Source organism: Tripterygium wilfordii, chromosome 15 (genome assembly GCF_013401445.1).
Source record: "Tripterygium wilfordii isolate XIE 37 chromosome 15, ASM1340144v1, whole genome shotgun sequence".
NCBI lineage: Eukaryota > Viridiplantae > Streptophyta > Magnoliopsida > Celastrales > Celastraceae > Tripterygium > Tripterygium wilfordii.
In genome coordinates this window covers 1,805,868-1,825,862 of record NC_052246.1, presented here as the reverse complement: position 1 = coordinate 1,825,862, position 19,995 = coordinate 1,805,868, and the positions used below count along the sequence as shown (strand labels likewise).

Genomic DNA, 19,995 nt, shown 5'->3' with positions numbered 1-19,995 from the left:
TTTATTCATAATCCAAACCCGTATAAAAAGCCCTTTTTGAACTCTGTTTGTCTGGACATCAGACTCCATATTTTGCATTTTTCCAATTCAAAGGAGTACATGTAGCATTGATGGCATCAACAACTAAACTTGGGAGTTGGGACATTCTTAATTGTCTCCCCTCTAGCGTGTGTTGATGATAGGTAAGACTGTGTATAAGTAAGTCCATGTAAGAGAAATGAGGTCCTTAGAAGTCGGAAGTGGACAAGTCCACAAAGCTAGGTAAACATCAAAAAAGTAGTCACACTTGGTTCGCCTTCCGACCTTAATGTCGTCCTCCTTAAACCTAGAGATGGACGTGCTTCTATTCTTTTGGTGTGGCATGGTAAGTAGTGGTGGTGGTTGTAGCAAACTATTTTTTTTTTATTTGATAATTTATGTTAGTTATATTATTATTAATTCTTTGAAAAAGAGAGGGATCTAACATTCTAACCGTCGCATAGACTATTTAAGACAACTATTGCAACCACCATCTTCTCCAGTCTCCACTCGTTTAGACTAGAGTCTAATTGATTCCAAAAAGTGTATCGTCATTTTTGGGTTAATTAATTACTTAATTTTCACTTTTTTGTTTGTGAAAGAAAATAAATAGAAACTAATGGGATAAACCAAAGAAAAAACCCAACTGTTGCTCGTCATTAACTACTAAAGTCTAAAACTGAATTCCGAGAAGGTTCGCTGGGTGATGAGTTGCCCGGATAAATCGTTGTCAAAGACGACGAGACAGGCTTGATTGAGTTAATACTGTCCTCTTTAGTTGATTTCTTCTATGTTACCGCCAAAAGCCATTAATTGTCCGGTACGTGCAATCACGTATTCGAAGTTTGTTATCAACATCCATAAAAAGCCTCACATCGGTTGGGTGGGTGGGATTTGATATATATGGATTGGAGAAAGCACATCCTTAATATATTTTTATGAACATAAAAGTCCCACATCTTGGTTAGGTAAATCCTAACAGAGTGGTATATATGGAAAAAACACGTTGCTTAAATATGACAAACATATTTTCTTATCTTAATGGGTTGGACTTTGACCCTTGATGGTTGGGTTTGTTCAGTGAATTGGGTTCCAATATTGTTGGAGTGTATGTGGATATGAGTTAATAGTTGGGTTTGCTCAGTGATAATATTGGCTGAGTTTGCTCAGTGAATTGGGTTCCAATATTATTGGGATGTATGTGGTTGTGAGTTAATAGCTGGGCTTGCTCAGTGAGTGAGTTGGGTTCTAGTATTGTTGGGATGTATGTGGACGTGAGTTAATAGCTGGGCTTGCTCAGTGAGTGAGTTGGGTTCCAGTATTGTTGGGATGTATGTGGATGTGAATTAATAGTTGGGTTTGCTCAGTGACAATATTGTTGGGGGATGTATGTGGATGTGGATTTCTGATAAAAATTACATACTCTAATATTATTGGGATGTATGTGGATGTGAGTTAATAGCTGAACTTGCTCAATGAGTGAGTTGGGTTCCAGTATTGTTGGGATGTATGTGACAATGTGGATGCGAGTTAATAGCTAGGCTTGCAGTATTGTTGGGATGTATGTGACTATGTGGATGTGAGTCAATAGTTGGGCTTGCTCAATGATAATATTGTTGGGGATGTACGTGGATGTGGATTTCTAATAAAATTTACTACGTAATGCCCAATATTGGGATGTATGTGGACTATTGTTGGGATGTATGTGGAAGTGGGTTAATAAGTAGGCTTGCTCAATGAGTTGAGTTACAATATTGTTGGGATGTATGTAGGCTTGTTATATTGGGATGTATGTGGATTAGTGTTGGGATGTATGTGAATGTGAGTTAATTAATAACTAGGCTTGCTAATATTGTCGGGATGTATGTGGGCTTGTTTAGTGATTTGGGTTACAATATTGTTGGGATGTATGTAATGCGGAGTCTAATGTGACAGTGTGTTTAATGGATTCTTATTAGGAAAAGTAAATTTAAGAAAAAAAAAAAACTAAAAATGATTAGTGATTACTACGCGAGAAAATTAAAATATTGATAATTGCATCACCACTAATTAACATCCAGAAATGGATGGGTAAAAAACATATCTTTACGACTCGGTCAAGACTCTAGTGTGGGTCAGAGGGTCTAGAAACAATTTTGGATGTCGCTGTCTTTTTTACCAACCAGAAACTCTTCATTCTCTCTTGGACTAGGAAAGGCAACAACGCGGAATCAGCTTTGAATTTTCTTGGTCCACTCTTCTTTACAAACTCTTTTGACTTTCAATCAGGGTGGATCATGTAAATATATATATGAAGATACTATATCATGAAGTATAATTTAAGCTTAGAATTGGTCAAACATATGGACCAGCCCTAACTCACTCTCTTCTCTGTTCACTTATCAATGACCATAGACTGGTCTATGTTCAAACACTCGGTTTCTCAGTCAAACTTCAGACTTCGTATGTTGTAGTATCAATATCTATATATGTACACCTCTTACTTTCAGTTTCTCCTCAAACCCAAATAAAGCCTCACTCCCTCCTTCTTCTTCTTCTTCTTCCTCCTCCTCCTCCTCCTCCGCTGCTTCACTTACAGTAACACAATTCTCGTTCTGACTTTCCATGCTTGTAGTGTCTTGCTCTTCATATCTGGAAAGTAAGAACTCAAAACATCATTTGCTTATAAACCCAACAGAAAATGGAGGATAACAGTATGAACTGGGAGCAGAAGACACTGATTAGTGAGCTAATTCAGGGGATGGAGCTAGCAAAACAGTTGAGGGTACACTTGAGATCGGCATCTTCGTTAGAGACTAAGGACTTGCTGGTACAGAAAATATTATCCTCATATGAGAAGGCACTTCTGATTTTGAGATGGGGTGGTGGATCAATGGGGCAACCTCAGAGTATTGCAGCAACAGCAGGTGTGCCCGAGTCTCCGATATCTATCAATGGAAGTCCTCGGAGTGAGGATTTCGACAAGGATAATCATGATTGCGGAGATGTGTCAAAGAAGAGGTAAGTTCAGAATCTGAAGCCATACTTGCATGTTCGACAGGATTAGTGCATAACTAATGTGAAAATGTTTTGGGGTTTGCAGAAAGACATTGCCAAAATGGACCAGCCAAGTTAAAGTTAGTTCTGAAAATGGCCTGGAAGGACCTCATGATGATGGATATAGCTGGAGAAAATATGGACAAAAAGACATCCTAGGAGCCAAATATCCAAGGTGATAAGTCTTTTCAGAACCAACCATTCATCTGTCTATATTACCATACAGTAGGGACAGCGAGTATTTATTTGGATAACGCTGCCCTGCAATTCCAAAATCATGCAATACCATAATTTGAAATTGATTTGTAACTTACCTGGTCTTCTTGTTGCGTTTGCAGAAGCTACTATAGATGCACCTACAGAAACACCCAGAACTGTTGGGCTACGAAGCAAGTCCAAAGATCAGATGACAATCCCACCATATTTGAAATTACACACAAAGGAAAGCACACTTGCTTCCAAGGAAACCAGTCAGTTCCGTTACCAGCATCACCTGAAAAACAAGAACAGAAGAATCCGAATCATGATAAACAGATAAGTCATCAACAACAACAACTGCTAAACTTTCAAAAAGAACTGAGAGTCAATACTGAGGAATTCAATAACACACAAACGCAGCCTCCTTTCTCTTTTCCTTCAACATTTGGAGGAATAAGAAGCATTTCCCCTGCAATTGATAACAGCAGTTTAGTGGGAAGTTTTTCCCCATCATATATATCGCCAGCTACACCAGAGCCAAACTACTTTTCTCTGCCAGCATGCCCAATGATTAGCTTCGACGGGAATCATAATGCATATCGTTCAGAATATGATTCAACTGAGATATTATCAGCCAATAGTTCATCCACCAGTTCTCCAGTATTGGACTTGGTATTCTCTCTCAATCCACTGGAAATTGATCCAAACTTCCCATTTGATACCTCGGGATTTTTCTCTTGATTTGGGTTAGCCATACAAAGAAACAAATAAGAGATAGCAGGATCAATGCATTTAGATTTATTTTAAGAGTGGAAGTTGTTTGTAAAATACGCTAGGACTACCCTTGATCTTGGCAAAGGGGAACTACTTCTGCAATTTTCTTGTAATTGTAGTTGTCAGTGTAGAATTATGACGGTTGCATATTTCGGCGAGAGTTGCAGTCCTCAAAGAGGAAATCATGAAAGCAAAAGTCATGGACGAATCATCATAAGCAAAATCTTAAATGTACAACAACAATGCTCCCTAAAGGAATGTATACAAATAGAACTTGCAAGATATCTTTAAAAGGTACATCATTTACAAGAAACTAAACACATACATGAATTTTGTTTGACAGAGAGAGATGCAAGAAAAGTTCAGAAACAATCACCCCCGAAACCCCAAGATTCCTCAACAGATAACATGAAGGATTTTGGAGAAAAATAAGTAACTATAAGTTGGAACCTAGTAGTCTTAGAGTGACCTTCAGAAATAAGCCAAATTGAAAGAGCTCAGCAGATAAAAACTGAGCCATTCCGACTCTGTCTCTAGAAGAACTCCAGTGTCCGGTGCTCCCAATATAAAAGCAAACACGAGAAGGAAAAGAGCATGTAGTAGTCAAGTAGTAATGAGAATGACGAGAAACAAAAAGCTAAACCCGTGTCTTGTACTCAGATGGAGGGCTTCTTCTCATCTTTGATATTGGGAGCATCCCTCAATTTGATTTGTTCTGCATCTCTGGCTTTCCTAAGAGCTTGTCTCAACCCCAAAACAATAAATAAGTTGGTTAGAGTGAGAAGTGACTCAGCTCCGCCGTGTAACCAATCCACGTTAGACAGGGATGTACCATAATGCACCTTTGCTGTCTCAACCACATAGCATAACATTGCAGTTTACATTTAGGCGTCTATACGAACACTGATGATATAAATAAATAAATCTTGCTTGGTGTCGAAAATTACCATATATTCCAGCTGGAACTGCTCAATGGGCACGAGGACAGGAGGGACGAACATGATGGAAACCATCAGAAGTCAGAACTGAATCGTAGTTATTAACCATAAAAAGTCGAATGTAACTGTAAAATTGTGCAAGAATTTTCATTTTTAAGCCAAATGATGATGTTTGCAATTAAGAAGCATGTTTTGGAGCAATGAAGATTAATAAAAACTTCATGCAAGCCTATTCCACTTTGCAGTTGGTTGTTTTTCCATGCATTCGGTTGGTTGGTTTCAACACATTTCTTGTTTATGCATGTACTATTACCACAACAGATTTTGAAGCTGAATTTTAAAGGCTACAAGAAATTTGTAAGCCACTGCCAGAACAACCATAGAAAGTGATGAAGAGCATTGTAACAGATGAGAGCCAGCCACAGATGTAAAATACAACAAAAAACTTGGTTGCGCAGATTCTTGGTCTCAATATATGCTTTATGCCATAATGAAAATAGCCAAAATGAGAAAGCGATTAAACGTCAAACAGACTCAATCGAGAATACGGGATTATGCTCACAAGTCACAAACTACATAACTTTTCATGGGACAACACAAATTGCCATGCAGGAGTTACAAAATCTTCAAGCAAGCTCAAATGAAACTTGGAAACAATAACCCTTGGACCAAAATGGATAAGCAAGGTCAGAAAAGTGTTCGACCATCATCATAGGAGCTATACGGATCAAAATAGCAAAGTTTTACACTTATGCATTTCTTTCTGGTGGCATAAATTCAAGGCGTCAGATTACGGCAGGTAACAAATCTGAATTATTAATTTACGTTACAAAGCATGAGCACATCAAAGGAAACAATCTTTTGAAACCAGAGTAGGGCTTTCTGGCCTTGACATATTGTATTGCTACTCTTTTCTGTTCTTCTCTTGAAAAAAAAAATTTGGTTACCATTTTTTGATCTTATTTTTCAAAAAAAAAAATCCAAACTTTTGTCTGGCTTTTACATCAACAATTTCGATCTTAGCAATTTACATGGAAGTGGACAAAATTCCATGAATCTCCAAGTATATCAACGTATACAATTTGACTACAATACGAGCAGATTCTTGCCTTTCTGCGTTGTGATTCCACATCCCAATTGAAAGCCCTCAGAGCAATTTATAATTCTAACCTCATTTCTAAAATTAAAGAAAATAAAATAGAGAGAGTAGAAGCTTAAAAATTAGTAAAGATTGCTCGTAAGAAAAAAAAACAAAAAATGACAAAGGGAACTCACTGGTAGCGCCCACAAAGGCAAGCAAGAAGTAGAACCCAAATAGAGTAAGCTTAGGAGCGGTCTTGGAGATTGTGATGAAGTACAAGAATCCAATGTAGGGAAACAAAGAGACAGCAAATAGTTGCGAGGCTATGCTCTCTGAGTCAATAGTCGGTGCCCATGGATCCACTGGAAGCAGCCACCCACACACAATCCCTACTCTCCTGTCACCAACAAATCGTCTCTCCGTATAAATCTTGTTCACCCCACATGAGTTTCTCTTAGGATTTCGCAAGAAAGAAGAGGAACCAACAGAAGTTAATGGAAAAAAAGAAGTGGGTGCTTTAGAAATCAGAGGTTGCAGACAGTTGATCATCGTTCACAGAGCTCAATTTCTCCGTTGTTTGATGTGCTTTTCTGTTTCTGTCACTGTGAGTCTGTGACTACGTGGGCTTCTGTGAATTGAAGGGATAACAGTTTCTACGAGGACGATGTAAACTAACAATAAATAATTGGAAGGAGGGCCCAGACATCAATTGGACTTTACCCAAATACCATTTTTGGTGGGCTAGGCCCAATAGTATTCTTTCATAGCACATTAAGACGACATTTGTTTGGTTGTTGATGGGTGGGAACACGAACGAGAATAAGAATGAGATAGAAATGGGAATTAAATGGTGAAAGACACCATCTTTCTAACTTGATCTTATTTAAAATATGCAGGGGCCTGCTCTTATTGCTCTTGATTCATCAATCAACGGTATACAGAACAAAAAAAATTCAAATACGATCATAATTTATTCTTAATAGTTGTCCCACGAATTACTCAGTACTGCATTTGATCTTCTTATGTCGCAATTGGCGTTGATGTGAACTCCCAATTGAGAATCTGATGGTGCTCGAAGAAAGTCCCTGTTGAGGCTGTGAAACCCACATACATGGCTCGTGGCACATAAGCTGATATGTTAATAGGCAACCTCAGGAAAGTCATCCATGGATCTGATGCGTATGCCACAGACACTTGAAGCGATTTTGTTCTTATATCATAATCAACTCGAACCTTGATGTCTCTCCCACTTTTAAGGTCAATGCCAGTGTTGTTGAGACTCCTACTTACCAAGGAATTTTTCACCCCATTTGTGTCGATTCCAACGTGATTTCCATCTATGTCAAATGTATTCTTGTAAGTGTCGAACTCCACTGCTAACAGACGAGCACCAGCAGCTGCAATTAGCGCAGAACAAATAAGTTTTCCAATGTTAGGGAGTGATATAGAGCAGACTAAATCAATACACAATGAGATTAAAGTGACCTGCTCAATTAATAAACAAAAAGATTTAAAGTTTTTTAAAAAAAATCGTGGAACCATTTTGACGGCAGGTAAGATTGGACCGAAACCCATCAGGAGAAATCGGGCTTTAACCCCTTTAGGAAGTGGGTATGCACACGGAACCCGGGAAAAAAATGCCAGGATAATACTACTCATGGCTAGTTCGAACTCTTGACTTTAGTATCATCCATCTTAAAGTCTAGAGATGTGACCAATTGAGCTACATGTATATGATAATTTTGTGTATATCCAATATTACCTTCTAGTGATGGATTCGAGATTCCAAGAAAGGAGCCAGAGCTACCAGGTGGGGAGGGACTGGCAGTTGGAGACATAATAAATGTCAATCCATCTCCACCATCAGAATTCTGGGGTTTAACGACCCTGAAGGTGAAAGTAGTAGATATAACTGCTGGCCATCCAAGCACAGGGATTTTGTATAGAATCCTCCCAACCTGGTGTACTGGAGGTACAGGGAAATCTAGCCATGGGGTAAGGTTTATTAGGCCATCACCACTGGAGGCTGAGCCTGTGCAAATCAATCCCCCGGTGCTGCAACTTTCATGGTCGAATGAGGGGAAACTGAACTTAGTAGTGTAAAAGATTGACCATGATAAAGGTGAAGGTGCCGGGTTTGGGCTTGAAACATAAGCTTGGTATAAAGAAGCTTGGTTGAGAAAGGTAGCAATTAGGAGCAGAAGAAGAGACATTGTTGTCTGTATTAGATTAGATTGTCACACAATTTATGAAAAGCCTTAACTCATGCCCTCGTATATATAGTAGCTGCTATACATTATTTTCATCGAGATTTTCGACAAAAAAGCTCAAGTTGGTTTTCTTAATTGGATCGGCTTTTCCAAGAAATGAGAATTGTATACAGTCCAGAAATTAAGCATTGGCCAGCCCATCAACAACAAGAAAGCTAGATAACCAAACAAATGCTAGAGAACAAGAAGGACAATACAACATGGATCATGATTTAAGCTCCCAGAGAAACAAGGAAACACACATACGTATACATAGATGAACATTTGACATGCAGGAGACACCTTATCTACTGACCCAACAAAAAAAGAAAATGTAGTATGGAAATTAACCAAAATCATTATCTACTAACTCAACCACAGCTCAGGCTCTTTATCATTATTTACTAGCTCAACAACAGCTCAGGCTCTTGTATTCTCAGATGGATTTCTTTTGAGACAAAACGGGCACATACCAACTTCTAGCAAAACAATAAAAACTGTATAAGCAAACAAATGGAGAGAAACCGTGACAACAAGAATGATAAACGATTAGAAGTTTAGAACCATGAGCAAGTTAATATGTCTCAATCAAACAAAAGTGGATTTTCCAGAGAGACTATTGAGACTCCAATCATTCTGAATTCCAACAAAAAACAAAAAATTATAAATATAAAAAGAACAACGAGAAAGAAAATCACACCACAGTAATTTACTTGGTTGCCTATTTACACGGAGCTGTAGAGATTTTACAAACCAGCACTTACGAAGACACAAACTGGGTCGAAAAATACAATAAAAAAGGCATTCGGGCTCACCACGCTCCACGAAGCAAGCGTCCAAAAAAAACCTCTTTTCGAATCTGCAACAATCTTCATCGGCCATCAAATCGGGTCGTCCCACATAAATAGACAAAACCAGGCTGCCGAAAAAACCCCCAACAATCTACTCAGGACAGAGAACGTTTGGGAAACATCCTCTCTGCCTCAGCGGTTTCTCCAGCATCGCTGATCTCGTCGTTGGTGTATCCATGGCTGCCCGACTGGCTGTTCAAGAAGCCATTTGACTTGACTATGGCGCTGCAGTAAATGACCCCATTATTGTGTCGTATTGGACTACAGAGGCTTTAGAGCATGTTTCGGAGCAATGAAGATTAATAAAAACTTCATGCAAGCCTATTCCACTTTGCAGTTGGTTGTTTTTCCATGCATTCGGTTGGTTGGTTTCAACACATTTCTTGTTTATGCATCATGCATGTACTACTACCACCACAGATTTTGAAGCTAAATTTTAAAGGCTACAAGAAATTTGTAAGCCACTGCCAGAACAACCATAGAAAGTGATGAAAAGCATTGTAACAGAAGAGAGTCGGCCACAGATGTAAAATACAACAAAAAACTTGGTTGCGCAGATTCTTGGTCTCATATGCTTTATGCCATAATGAAAATAGCCAAAACGAGAAAGCGATTAAACGTCAAACAGACTCAATCGAAAATACGGGATTATGCTCACAAGTCACAAACTACGTAACTTTTCATGGGACAACACAAATTGCCATGCAGGAGTTACAAAATCTTCAAGCAAGCTTAAATGAAACTTGGAAACAATAACCCTTGGACCAAAATGGATAAGCAAGGTCAGAAAAGTGTTCGACCATCATCATAGGAGCTATACGGATCAAAATAGCAAAATTTTACACTTGTGCATTTCTTTCTGGTTGCAAAAATTCAAGGCGTCAGACTACGGCATAGACTATGCGGCAGGTAACAAATCTGAATTATCAACTTGCATTACAAAGCATGAGCACATCAAAGGAAACAATCTTTTGAAACCAGAGTAGGGCTTTCTGGCCTTGACATATTGTATTGCAACTCTTTTCTGTTCTTCTCTTGAAAAAAAAAATTGGTTACCATTTTTTGATCTTATTTTTCAAAAAAAAAAAAAATTCCCATTTTTGTCTGGCTTTTACATCAGCGATTTCGATCTTAGCAATTTACATGGAAGTGGACAAAATTCCATGAATCTCCAAGTATATCAACGTATACAATTTGACTACAATACGAGCAGATTCTTGCCTTTCTGTGTTGTGATTCCACATCCCAATTGAAAGCCCTCCGAGCAATTTATAATTCTAACCTCATTTCTAACATTAAAGAAAATAAAATAGAGAGAGTAGAAGCTTAAAAATTAGTAAAGATTGCTCGTAAGAAAAAAAAAACAAAAATGACAAAGGGAACTCACTGGTAGCGCCCACAAAGGCAAGCAAGAAGTAGAACCCAAATAGAGTAAGCTTAGGAGCGGTCTTGGAGATTGTGATGAAGTACAAGAATCCAGTGTAGGGAAACAAAGAGACAGCAAATAGTTGCGAGGCTATGCTCTCTGAGTCAATAGTCGGTGCCCATGGATCCACTGGAAGCAGCCACCCACACACAATCCCTACTCTCCTGTCACCAACAAATCGTCTCTCCGTATAAATCTTGTTCACCCCACATGAGTTTCTCTTAGGATTTCGCAAGAAAGAAGAGGACCAACAGAAGTTAATGGAAAAAAAGAAGTGGGTGCTTTAGAAATCAGAGGTTGCAGACAGTTGATCATCGTTCACAGAGCTCAATTTCTCCGTTGTTTGATGTGCTTTTCTGTTTCTGTCACTGTGAGTCTGTGACTACGTGGGCTTCTGTGAATTGAAGGGATAACAGTTTCTACGAGGACGATGTAAACTAACAATAAATAATTGGAAGGAGGGCCCAGACATCAATTGGACTTTGCCCAAATACCATTTTTGGTGGGCTAGGCCCAATAATATTCTTTCATAGCATATTAAGACGACGTTTGTTTGGTTGTTAATGGGTGGGAACGGGAACGAGAATATGAATGAGATAGAAATGGGAATTAAATGGTGAAAGACACCATCTTTATAACTTGGTCTTATTTAAAATATGCAGGGACCTGCTCTTATTGCTCTTGATTCATCAATCAACGGTATACAGAACAAAAAAAATTCAAATACGATCATAATTTATTCTTAATAGTTGTTCCATGAATTACTCAGTACTGCATTTGATCTTCTTATGTCGCAATTGGCGTTGATGTGAACTCCCAATTGAGAATCTGATGGTGCTCGAAGAAAGTCCCTGTTGAGGCTGTGAAACCCACATACATGGCTCGTGGCACATAAGCTGATATGTCAATAGGCAACCTCAGGAAAGTTATCCATGGGTCTGACGCGTATGCCACAGACACTTGAAGCCATTTTGTTGTTATATCATAATCAACTCGAACCTTGATGTCTCTCCCACTTTTAAGGTCAATGCCAGTGTTGTTGAGACTCCTACTTACCAAGGAATTTGTCACCCCATTTGTGTCGATTCCAACGTGATTTCCATCTATGTCAAATGTATTCTTGTAAGTGTCGAACTCCACTGCTAACAGGCGAGCACCAGCAGCTGCAATTAGCCCAGAACAAATAAGTTTTCCAATGTTAGGGAGTGATATAGACCAGCTAAAACAATACACAAAAAGATTAAAGTGACCAGCTCAATTAATAAACAAAAAGATCTAAAGTCCTTTTAAAAAAATCATGGAACCATGTTGACGATAGGTAAGATTGAGCTGAAACCCATCAGGAGAAATCGGGCTCCTAACCCCTTCTAGAAGTGGGTATGCACACGGAACCCCAAAAAAATCAGGATAATACTACTCATGGCTAGTTCGAACTCTTGACTTTAGTATCATCCATCTTAAAGTTTAGAGATGTGACCAATTGAGCTACATGTATATGACAATTTTGTGTGTATCCAATATTACCTTCTAGTGATGGATTCGAGATTCCAAGAAAGGAGCCAGAGCTACCAGGTGGGGAGGGACTGGCAGTTGGAGACATAATAAATGTCAATCCATCTCCACCATCAGAATTCTGGGGTTTAACGACCCTGAAGGTGAAAGTAGTGGATATAACTGCTGGCCAACCAAGCACAGGGATTTTGTATAGAATCCTCCCAACCTGGTGTACTGGAGGTACAGGGAAATCTAGCCATGGGGTAAGGTTTATTAGGCCATCACCACTGGAAGCTGAGCCTGTGCAAATCAATCCCCCGGTGCTGCAACTTTCATGGTCGAATGAGGGGAAACTGAACTTACTAGCGTAAAAGATTGACCAGGATATAGGTGAAGGTGCCGGGTTAGGGCTTGAAACAGAAGCTTGGTATAAAGAAGCTTGGTTGAGAAAGGAAGCAATTAGGAGCAGAAGAAGAGGCATTGTTGTCTGTATTAGATTAGATTGTCACACACACAATTTATGAAAAGCCTTATCTCATGCTCTCGTATATATAGTAGCTGCTATACATTATTTTCATCGAGATTTTTGACAAAAAGCTCAAGTTGGTTTTCTTAATTGGATCGGCTTTTCCAAGAAATGAGAATTGTATACAGTCCAGAAATTAAGCATTGACCGGCCCATCAACAAGAAAGCTAGATAACACAAATGCTAGAGAACAAGAAGGACAATACAACGTGGATCATGGTTTAAGCTCCCAGAGAAACAAGAAAACACACATATGTATACATAGATGAACATTTGACATGCAGGAGACAACAGCTCAAGAGCTCTTGTATTCTAGGATGTGTTTCTTTATCATTATTTACTAACTCAACAACAGCTCAGGCTCTTGTATTCTCAGATGGATTTCGATCTTTTGAGACAAAACGGGCACATACCAACTTCTTACAAAACAATAAAAACTGTATAAGCAAACAAATGGAGAGAAACCGTGACAACAAGAAGGATAAACGATTAGAAGTTTAGAACCATGAGCAAGTTAATATGTCTCAATCAAACAAAAGTGGATTTTCCAGAGAGACTATTGAGACTCCAATCATTCTGAATTCCAACAAAAAGAAAAACTATAAATATAAAAAGAACAACGAGAAAGAAAATCACACCACAGTAATTTACTTGGTTGCCTATTTACACGGAGCTGTAGAGATTTTACAAACCAGCACTTACGAAGACACAAACCGGGTCGAAAAATACAATAAAAAAAGGCATTCGGGCTCACCTCGCTCCACGAAGCAAGACTCCAAAAAAAACCTCTTTTCGAATGTGCAACAATCTTCATCGGCCATCAAATCGGGTCGTCCCACACAAATAGACAAAACCAGGCTGCCAAAAAAAAACCCAACAATCTACTCAAGACAGAGAACGTTTGGGAAACATCCTCTCTGCCTCGGCGGTTTCTCCAACATCGCTGATCACGTCGTTGGTGTATCCATGGCTGCCCGACTGGCTGTTCAAGAAGCCATCTGACTTGACTATGGCGCTGCAGTAAACGACCCCATTATTGTGTCGTATTGGACTACGGAGGCTTTAGAGCATCCTAGTTGGCCTTTGTAAACTCTACTACTGGACCGTTTAAGAAGATAATTGGACCAGTTAATTGGCTTACGAATATGTGAGCCCAATTGGCAGGCCAGATCCAATGGGCTTGTGAGATACCTAGTGGCCTCAGAGCATCAGAATGGGCCGTAGTAAACTCCTAATGGATCTTTAAGAAGATCATTGGGTCGGCTAATGGGCATGTGATTTCTTAACTGTCAAAAGATGACCGTTTTGATTCCCTGTGGCAATGTGTCTTAAAAAAAAAAGTTGAACGGTAGGTGCAAGAATGGCACATGATTTATCTATATAAAAGTATCGAAAAAATTATCCACTGAAATGGAAAGCTAATTATTGCAGAGACCTATCGCCCTGCTACTGTAAATCAACTATGGACGTCAAGACAATATCAAGAGAGTTTATCAAACCTTCTTCTCCAACACCAAATCACCTCAGAACCTACAAAATTTCTCTCCTTGATCAATTCGCACCTCCTGTGTTCTTCCCCTACCTTGTCTTTCATCAAGCAAAGCAAGCTGCCTCTGTCACCCAAACATCACAACTGTTGAAAAATTCTCTTTCAAAGACACTATCTTTTTATTTCCCTCTCGCCGGAAGGGCAATCGACAATCTTTCAATCGATTGCAACGACGAGGGTGCTTGTTATATCAACGCTAGAGTTAATTGCAGTTTATGGGATTATCTCAAGCAACCCGTTATCTCCGATCTCCTTAAATTTTTGCCGGATGTTGTTTATAGTGAAGTGAAACCAGGAGGCCCTGTTGCTGTGATTCAAGAAACCGTCTTTTCCTGTGGAGGTATTGCCATAGTCCTTGTTGTCCCACACACGATCTTTGATGCCGCTTGTCTGATTATATTTATGAGAACTTGGGCTGCTATTGCTCGAGGCTCTAATGGTGACGAGAGAGTTCCATCCCCCAATTTTACTGCCTCGTCCATCTTTCCCCAAACTAGTTCTTTCCCACAAGAAGTAACTGCTGCAGCCCTGGCAAGTGCCCTTGATAAGAAGAATGCCGATGTTGTTGTAAGGAGGTTTGTATTCGATGGATCAGTCGTAGCCGATCTTAAGGCCAAAGCGATGAGGTCCGGCGTGCAGAACCCGACGCGGGCGGAGGTCGTGTTTGCCTTCCTCCTCAAATGCCTCATGTCTGCATTGAAGGCAAAATCAGGTGGTCATCAGAAGGCAATGTTGGTAACCCAGGCGGTGAATATGCGGCGGAAGGCTGTGCCGGCCTTCTCGGAAACTAGTGTGGGGAATTTTATATGGGTGGCGGCTATGCTCTGTCAAGTTGAGGAAACAGAGTGGTCCAGTTACGTGCGGCAGATGAGGGAAGCCATGTCTCCTGTCAATGGTGAGCTACTGAAGAGACTCCAAGGCGATGGAGGGTTGGAGACGCTGTCTAAGGCTACGAAGGAGCTTGGCGAATCATTGTCCAAGGCTTTATCAAATGGAGCGGAACAAATTGGGTTCAATAGCTTCTGCAACATAGGCGTCTACGATGCTGATTTTGGATGGGGGAAGCCTATCTGGATTCCATCTTTTATCTGGGCTGTCACGCGTCCTTTCTTCTCCATCCACTTCTTGGACACAAAACATGGTAGTGGAATAGAAGCATGGTTGGGATTGGATGAACAATTCATGAATCTGTTAGAACAGGATAGAGAACTTCTTTCTTTAGCCTCATTAGATCCAAGTCCTCTAGAAATTGGTTTATTAAGGTCAAATCTTTGATCAATGGATGTTGTTCTTGTTCTACGTGTTATAAATTATAATAAGGCTTTGTCCATTCAAGGGAAGTGAATTGGGTTTGATATTGCCTCAACCATGAAAATCATTTCACCAAGCCATGAGCTTGTATTAGAATTTTGACCACAATACACATTAAGAATATTGTTCGTTTTGGGTGATCCGATTCCTGTGGATATCGGGTTCGCACGGTTTTACCTTCTCAAGAGGTCACTCATTCCAATACTATTCTCGTACTAGTACGGATGAATACTCTCGTATAAGTACGCTTAACTGTGAAATTATTACGGGATGTTTTCTATAAAAAAAAAACGCTTTCTTAATGATAAGAAACCGAATTTTTCTATATGCCGTTGAAAAATGATGGTCAACTATAGTTTGACCATTATTAATTGAAAGCTTAATAATAATTATTGAATGAAATTTATGGGCAATTGATCCTTGTTATAAGGACAATAAATTGGAGTAATTAGTGTGACCAAATCATTTTTTTGTTGAATGTAAAATGACTCCAAAGTGACCATGATGAACATGGTGAACATAGTGCAATAAGTGTATGTATGGAAATCCCACATTGAAAAATACCATGTGGATGTGTAGTTTATAAGCTCAAGTGTTGTAATAAGACTTTAGGTCCAAGGGCACTCAAGCTTTTGTAGGAGTGAGGGGCTCCACATTATGAGCTTGGACTAAAACACACGGGTGCGCGCCCTCTCGCCGAGCCGAGCCTAGCCGATCGGGCGTGGCGAGGCGAGCGTGTGTGTGGGCCAGGACCTTACGCGGACTTTGTTACAAGTCAATAAAAGAGAGGCTCAAATGTATTGAATATGGACTTTAGACTTACAACAACCCAAGATATGGGCTGGTGGTTGCAACCTTACTTGGTCAAAATGGAAGCCCGAAAATCAATGATCGCTCATTGATTTTTCTGGGTTTTGGTTGCTGGGCTCTCCTATATAAGGAGAGCTTAACAGCAGCTTTCAAAGAAGAACAACACTTCTTCTTCTTCTGTCATTCTGCTATTCTAAGTCTCTGTTTCTCTATCATCATCTGTCTGAGAGTGTAATTCTAAATTGGTTCGTCTAAGTCCATTAGTATTGAAGTGCTGCTTACTAGTGGTTTGCGGAGCGTTGTATCTTGGAAAGAGTCTGTCCGGAGAGCTTAGCATCAGTGGCTGGGACATTTCTCTTTAAGGAGATTCGCGAAAGGCGTACCTCGCTCCCACAATTCATATCAGCTGTTTACGGTTTTGGTATTTTAATTTAAGCATCAATTATTGAGTTCATATATGCTATTGTGTTATGCATACAATCTCCTATGTTAATGTTACTGTTTTCTTTGTGTAGCTTAATCACTGTTCATGCAATATAAATAATAATAAATTAGTTTATTGCATGTTATATTTCCAACATATACATGTATATATGTTAACAACTTGGTATTCATACAAAGATTATTGGTCTAGAATGGAATTGTTTGATAGCTCTACCTAAACCCAGAACGCCCACGTTTTCCCGTCACTGAACTTCTTACTTTTTTTGGTATAGGTGTGCTCAACTCAATGCATTGCATTATTGTTTGCAATCAATGTTTGTTGCTTAAAATCGACATGTGGGACCTTCTTATCTTGATTTAGTTTATTTTCTTTATTTCTTAGCCACTTGCATTTTTAGTTTTTTACATATCACACCATGTGAACAATATCATGAAGTTAGATATCTTGTCTCTGTCTTGCTGTGTTGCCTATCAAAAAAAAAAAAAAAAAAAAAGAAGTTTAGTACAATCCAATGAGATTCATAATAATGTTAATCCAACAACAAGGGTGGAACAGTAAATGTAATTAATTATTTAATCTTCTGTTTTTTACTCTTGTGAGTTATTTCCACATATGGGGAATAAAGGGGAGGGGATGGTGGGAATTTGACCTGAGTTGAAGTTGACCGGAAGACCGACCAAACTGGAAAGGCAAACGACAGTCTTCCGATTGATTGTGACAATGGGATTGGGGGTTAGGCTCCTATCCAAAAAAAAAAAATAGCCGTCTCTCTTCTTCTTTATTTTATTTTTTGATATAAATTTTTTTAAAATTTAAATTATAAATATGAATAATTGTGAATATAATGTTTGCATTTTTTTGTTGAATAAAAAAGTTAATTAATAATAAAAAAAAAGGCGTTAAAAACTTTGATAGTTCTAAACGGTTGGATACAAATTGTGTAATATATATTTTTTTTTCTAAAGATTGAATCGTTGAATTAGTGATCCAATGCTCAAAATTTTACATACTTTCTATTTATTACTTTTTGAATTTCTTTTAAAATATTTCATATGTCAAAAATGAGAATGAGTAGGGGTGTTATTTTTTTTTCAATAATTGTTTACCCCAATCCCGACACTGAGGGTGCTAGAAATATCAATGCTAGAGTTAATGACAACTTATGCAATTTTCTCAAGAAATATCCTAATACTTGGGCGGCCTTACATGATTGAGCCCAAAAATGTGAAAATTATTAAGAGTAACGTAAAATATCTCACATCACTTGGAAAATACTAAATAATGTGGTTTATAAGTGTAAGTCTACTTCCAACCACTCCTTCATCATCACCTCAAGTGGTATATTTCGGGACTTCTTCACAACCGTGGAAATAATCTCTATCAAAAACAATCTTTCCATTGATTGTAATAACGAGGGAGCTTGCTATACAAATATTGCAATTGTAACCACTTGTCATTAAAATCAATGGAAATATTGTCCGTGACAATACTAGATAGAGGCAGTGGATAATAAGGAGTTTGGAAGTTGGAACAAATACTATCTACCAGTTTATGAGAGCTTAATCATCTCTCTCAGAGCTAGATCTGCTCGATAACTTTCTCCTAATTAGTTCAGGTTTTTATACCCGTCCGATATGGGCAACGGGTATGGGCAAAATATATATATATATGCGCGAACCAAAAGTGTGTGAAACTTTTCATCAGCCCTCTCAATTTGACGAAACGAAAAACAGAGCATGCTCACTAAGTCAAATAGTGCGGGCATAATCGTATGTAACACGTGTTTTTGCAGCCAACATGACGACGTGTATATAGAATGAATTTGGTTCTGATGTAGCTCTGCAATTGAAAACAATGGAGGTTGAGATAGTATCCAGAGAGTGCATCAAACCTTCTGCAACAACTCATCATCCCGAAACCCACAAAATCTCTCTGCTTGATCAACTCGTCCCCTCTACATACTTTCCCATAATTCTCTTTTACCCACCAAACCAATCCTCCATCTCTGAAACATCACAAGTGTTGAAACAATCTCTGTCAAAGATACTAACTCTTTACTATCCTCTCGCCGGAAAGGCCAAGGATGATCTTTCAGTTGATTGCAATGATGAAGGCGTTTGTTATATCAACGCCAGAATCAATTGCAATTTATCCGACTATCTCAAACACCCCACTATCGAAGCATTCCCCAAGTTTTTGCCAGACGAGATCATTTACAGAGAAATAACTCCTGGAGCTCATGTTTTCATGATTCAAGAAACTCTGTTTTCTTGTGGTGGCATTGCTATTGGTGTTCTAGCTTCCCACAAGCTTTTTGATGCAGCTGCGCTGTGTGCATTCATGCGACGTTGGGCTACTATTGCTCGAGATTCAATTGAAGGAGCTCCGTCTCCGGATTTTAGTGCCTCATCAATTTTTCCCCAAAACAATCAATACCCACAAGATCTAACCACTTCAGCTTTGTCAAGTCTCTTGATTACAAATACCATGTCTGTGACAAAGAGGTTTGTGTTTGATGGATCAGTCTTGAGCAATCTCAAAGCCAAAGCAGCAAGCTCAACTGTACCCAACCCGACTCGCACAGAAGTTGCCTCTGCATTTCTTTTCAAACGCATAATGTCTTCATTGAAGGTAAAATCAGGTACCCAGAAACCAGCTTTGGTGACAAACACAGTGAATTTGCGACGAAGGGCTGTCCCACAATTCCCAGAAACTTATGCGGGGAATTTTGTGATTCTAGCAGCCATGATATCAGAATCAGAGGGTGAGAAAACAGAGTTGAGCGATTTCGTCCGTCGGATGAGGGAAGGTGTTTTGGCAATTAACGGTGACCTTGTGAAGAGTTTTGAAGCCGATGAAGGATTGGGGAATGTTTGTGCGGCCATGAAAGGGATTCGTGAATTATTTTTGAAGTCTGTATCGGAGGGAATGGAACAACTTGTGATTAATAGCTGGTGCAACCTTGGGCTTTACGAAGTCGACTATGGATGGGGAAAGCCTTTATGGATTCCGTTTGCGGGTATGGCCCAACCGGTGCCTGCACATATGATCCATTTTATGGACGCAAGAGAGAACAATGGAGTGGAAGCATGGGTCACACTGAATGAACAAGCGATGGCTCTGTTAGAACATGATGAGGAACTACTTTCTTTAGCCTCGCTTAATCCGAGTGCTCTATAAAGTATCTTCATGATACATATAATGGCCTCATCTGTTTATATGCGAAATAGTGTATTTTATTTCAAGGAATAATATCGCATCCCCCAAGCGACCAAATGGACTAAATGGT

General features: G+C 39.2%; 6 protein-coding genes across 6 annotated transcripts; 3 read left to right on the top strand and 3 right to left on the bottom strand.

The window, feature by feature from the left end:
- The first annotated feature begins 2,502 nt into the window (after nucleotides 1-2,502).
- LOC120016839 (probable WRKY transcription factor 41) lies at nucleotides 2,503-4,186 on the top strand. The gene is made up of 3 exons (XM_038869773.1): nucleotides 2,503-3,018; nucleotides 3,101-3,229; nucleotides 3,393-4,186. The coding sequence occupies exons 1-3, from the start codon at nucleotides 2,699-2,701 to the stop codon at nucleotides 3,991-3,993; spliced, it is 1,050 nt and encodes a 349-aa protein (XP_038725701.1). The 5' UTR covers nucleotides 2,503-2,698; the 3' UTR covers nucleotides 3,994-4,186.
- Nucleotides 4,187-4,276: 90 nt separating this feature from the next.
- LOC120016840 lies at nucleotides 4,277-6,680 on the bottom strand. The gene is made up of 3 exons (XM_038869774.1): nucleotides 6,240-6,680; nucleotides 4,974-4,991; nucleotides 4,277-4,873 (listed from the first exon to the last, which is right to left on the bottom strand). Exons 1-3 carry the CDS (start codon nucleotides 6,592-6,594, stop codon nucleotides 4,683-4,685), a joined length of 564 nt encoding a protein of 187 aa, XP_038725702.1. The 5' UTR covers nucleotides 6,595-6,680; the 3' UTR covers nucleotides 4,277-4,682.
- Nucleotides 6,681-6,924: 244 nt separating this feature from the next.
- Nucleotides 6,925-9,103, bottom strand: LOC120016111 (anti-H(O) lectin 1-like). The gene is made up of 2 exons (XM_038868722.1): nucleotides 7,808-9,103; nucleotides 6,925-7,442 (listed from the first exon to the last, which is right to left on the bottom strand). Exons 1-2 carry the CDS (start codon nucleotides 8,256-8,258, stop codon nucleotides 7,066-7,068), a joined length of 828 nt encoding a protein of 275 aa, XP_038724650.1. The 5' UTR covers nucleotides 8,259-9,103; the 3' UTR covers nucleotides 6,925-7,065.
- Nucleotides 9,104-11,185: 2,082 nt separating this feature from the next.
- LOC120016112 (L-type lectin-domain containing receptor kinase VIII.1-like) lies at nucleotides 11,186-13,637 on the bottom strand. The gene is made up of 2 exons (XM_038868723.1): nucleotides 13,346-13,637; nucleotides 11,186-11,734 (listed from the first exon to the last, which is right to left on the bottom strand). The coding sequence occupies exons 1-2, from the start codon at nucleotides 13,410-13,412 to the stop codon at nucleotides 11,358-11,360; spliced, it is 444 nt and encodes a 147-aa protein (XP_038724651.1). The 5' UTR covers nucleotides 13,413-13,637; the 3' UTR covers nucleotides 11,186-11,357.
- A 416-nt stretch (nucleotides 13,638-14,053) lies between these two features.
- Nucleotides 14,054-15,415, top strand: LOC120016768 (stemmadenine O-acetyltransferase-like). Its single transcript, XM_038869683.1, has one exon. It carries the CDS (start codon nucleotides 14,054-14,056, stop codon nucleotides 15,413-15,415), a length of 1,362 nt encoding a protein of 453 aa, XP_038725611.1.
- A 3,145-nt stretch (nucleotides 15,416-18,560) lies between these two features.
- LOC120016767 (stemmadenine O-acetyltransferase-like) lies at nucleotides 18,561-19,886 on the top strand. The gene has a single exon (XM_038869682.1). It carries the CDS (start codon nucleotides 18,561-18,563, stop codon nucleotides 19,884-19,886), a length of 1,326 nt encoding a protein of 441 aa, XP_038725610.1.
- The last annotated feature ends 109 nt before the right edge of the window (nucleotides 19,887-19,995 follow it).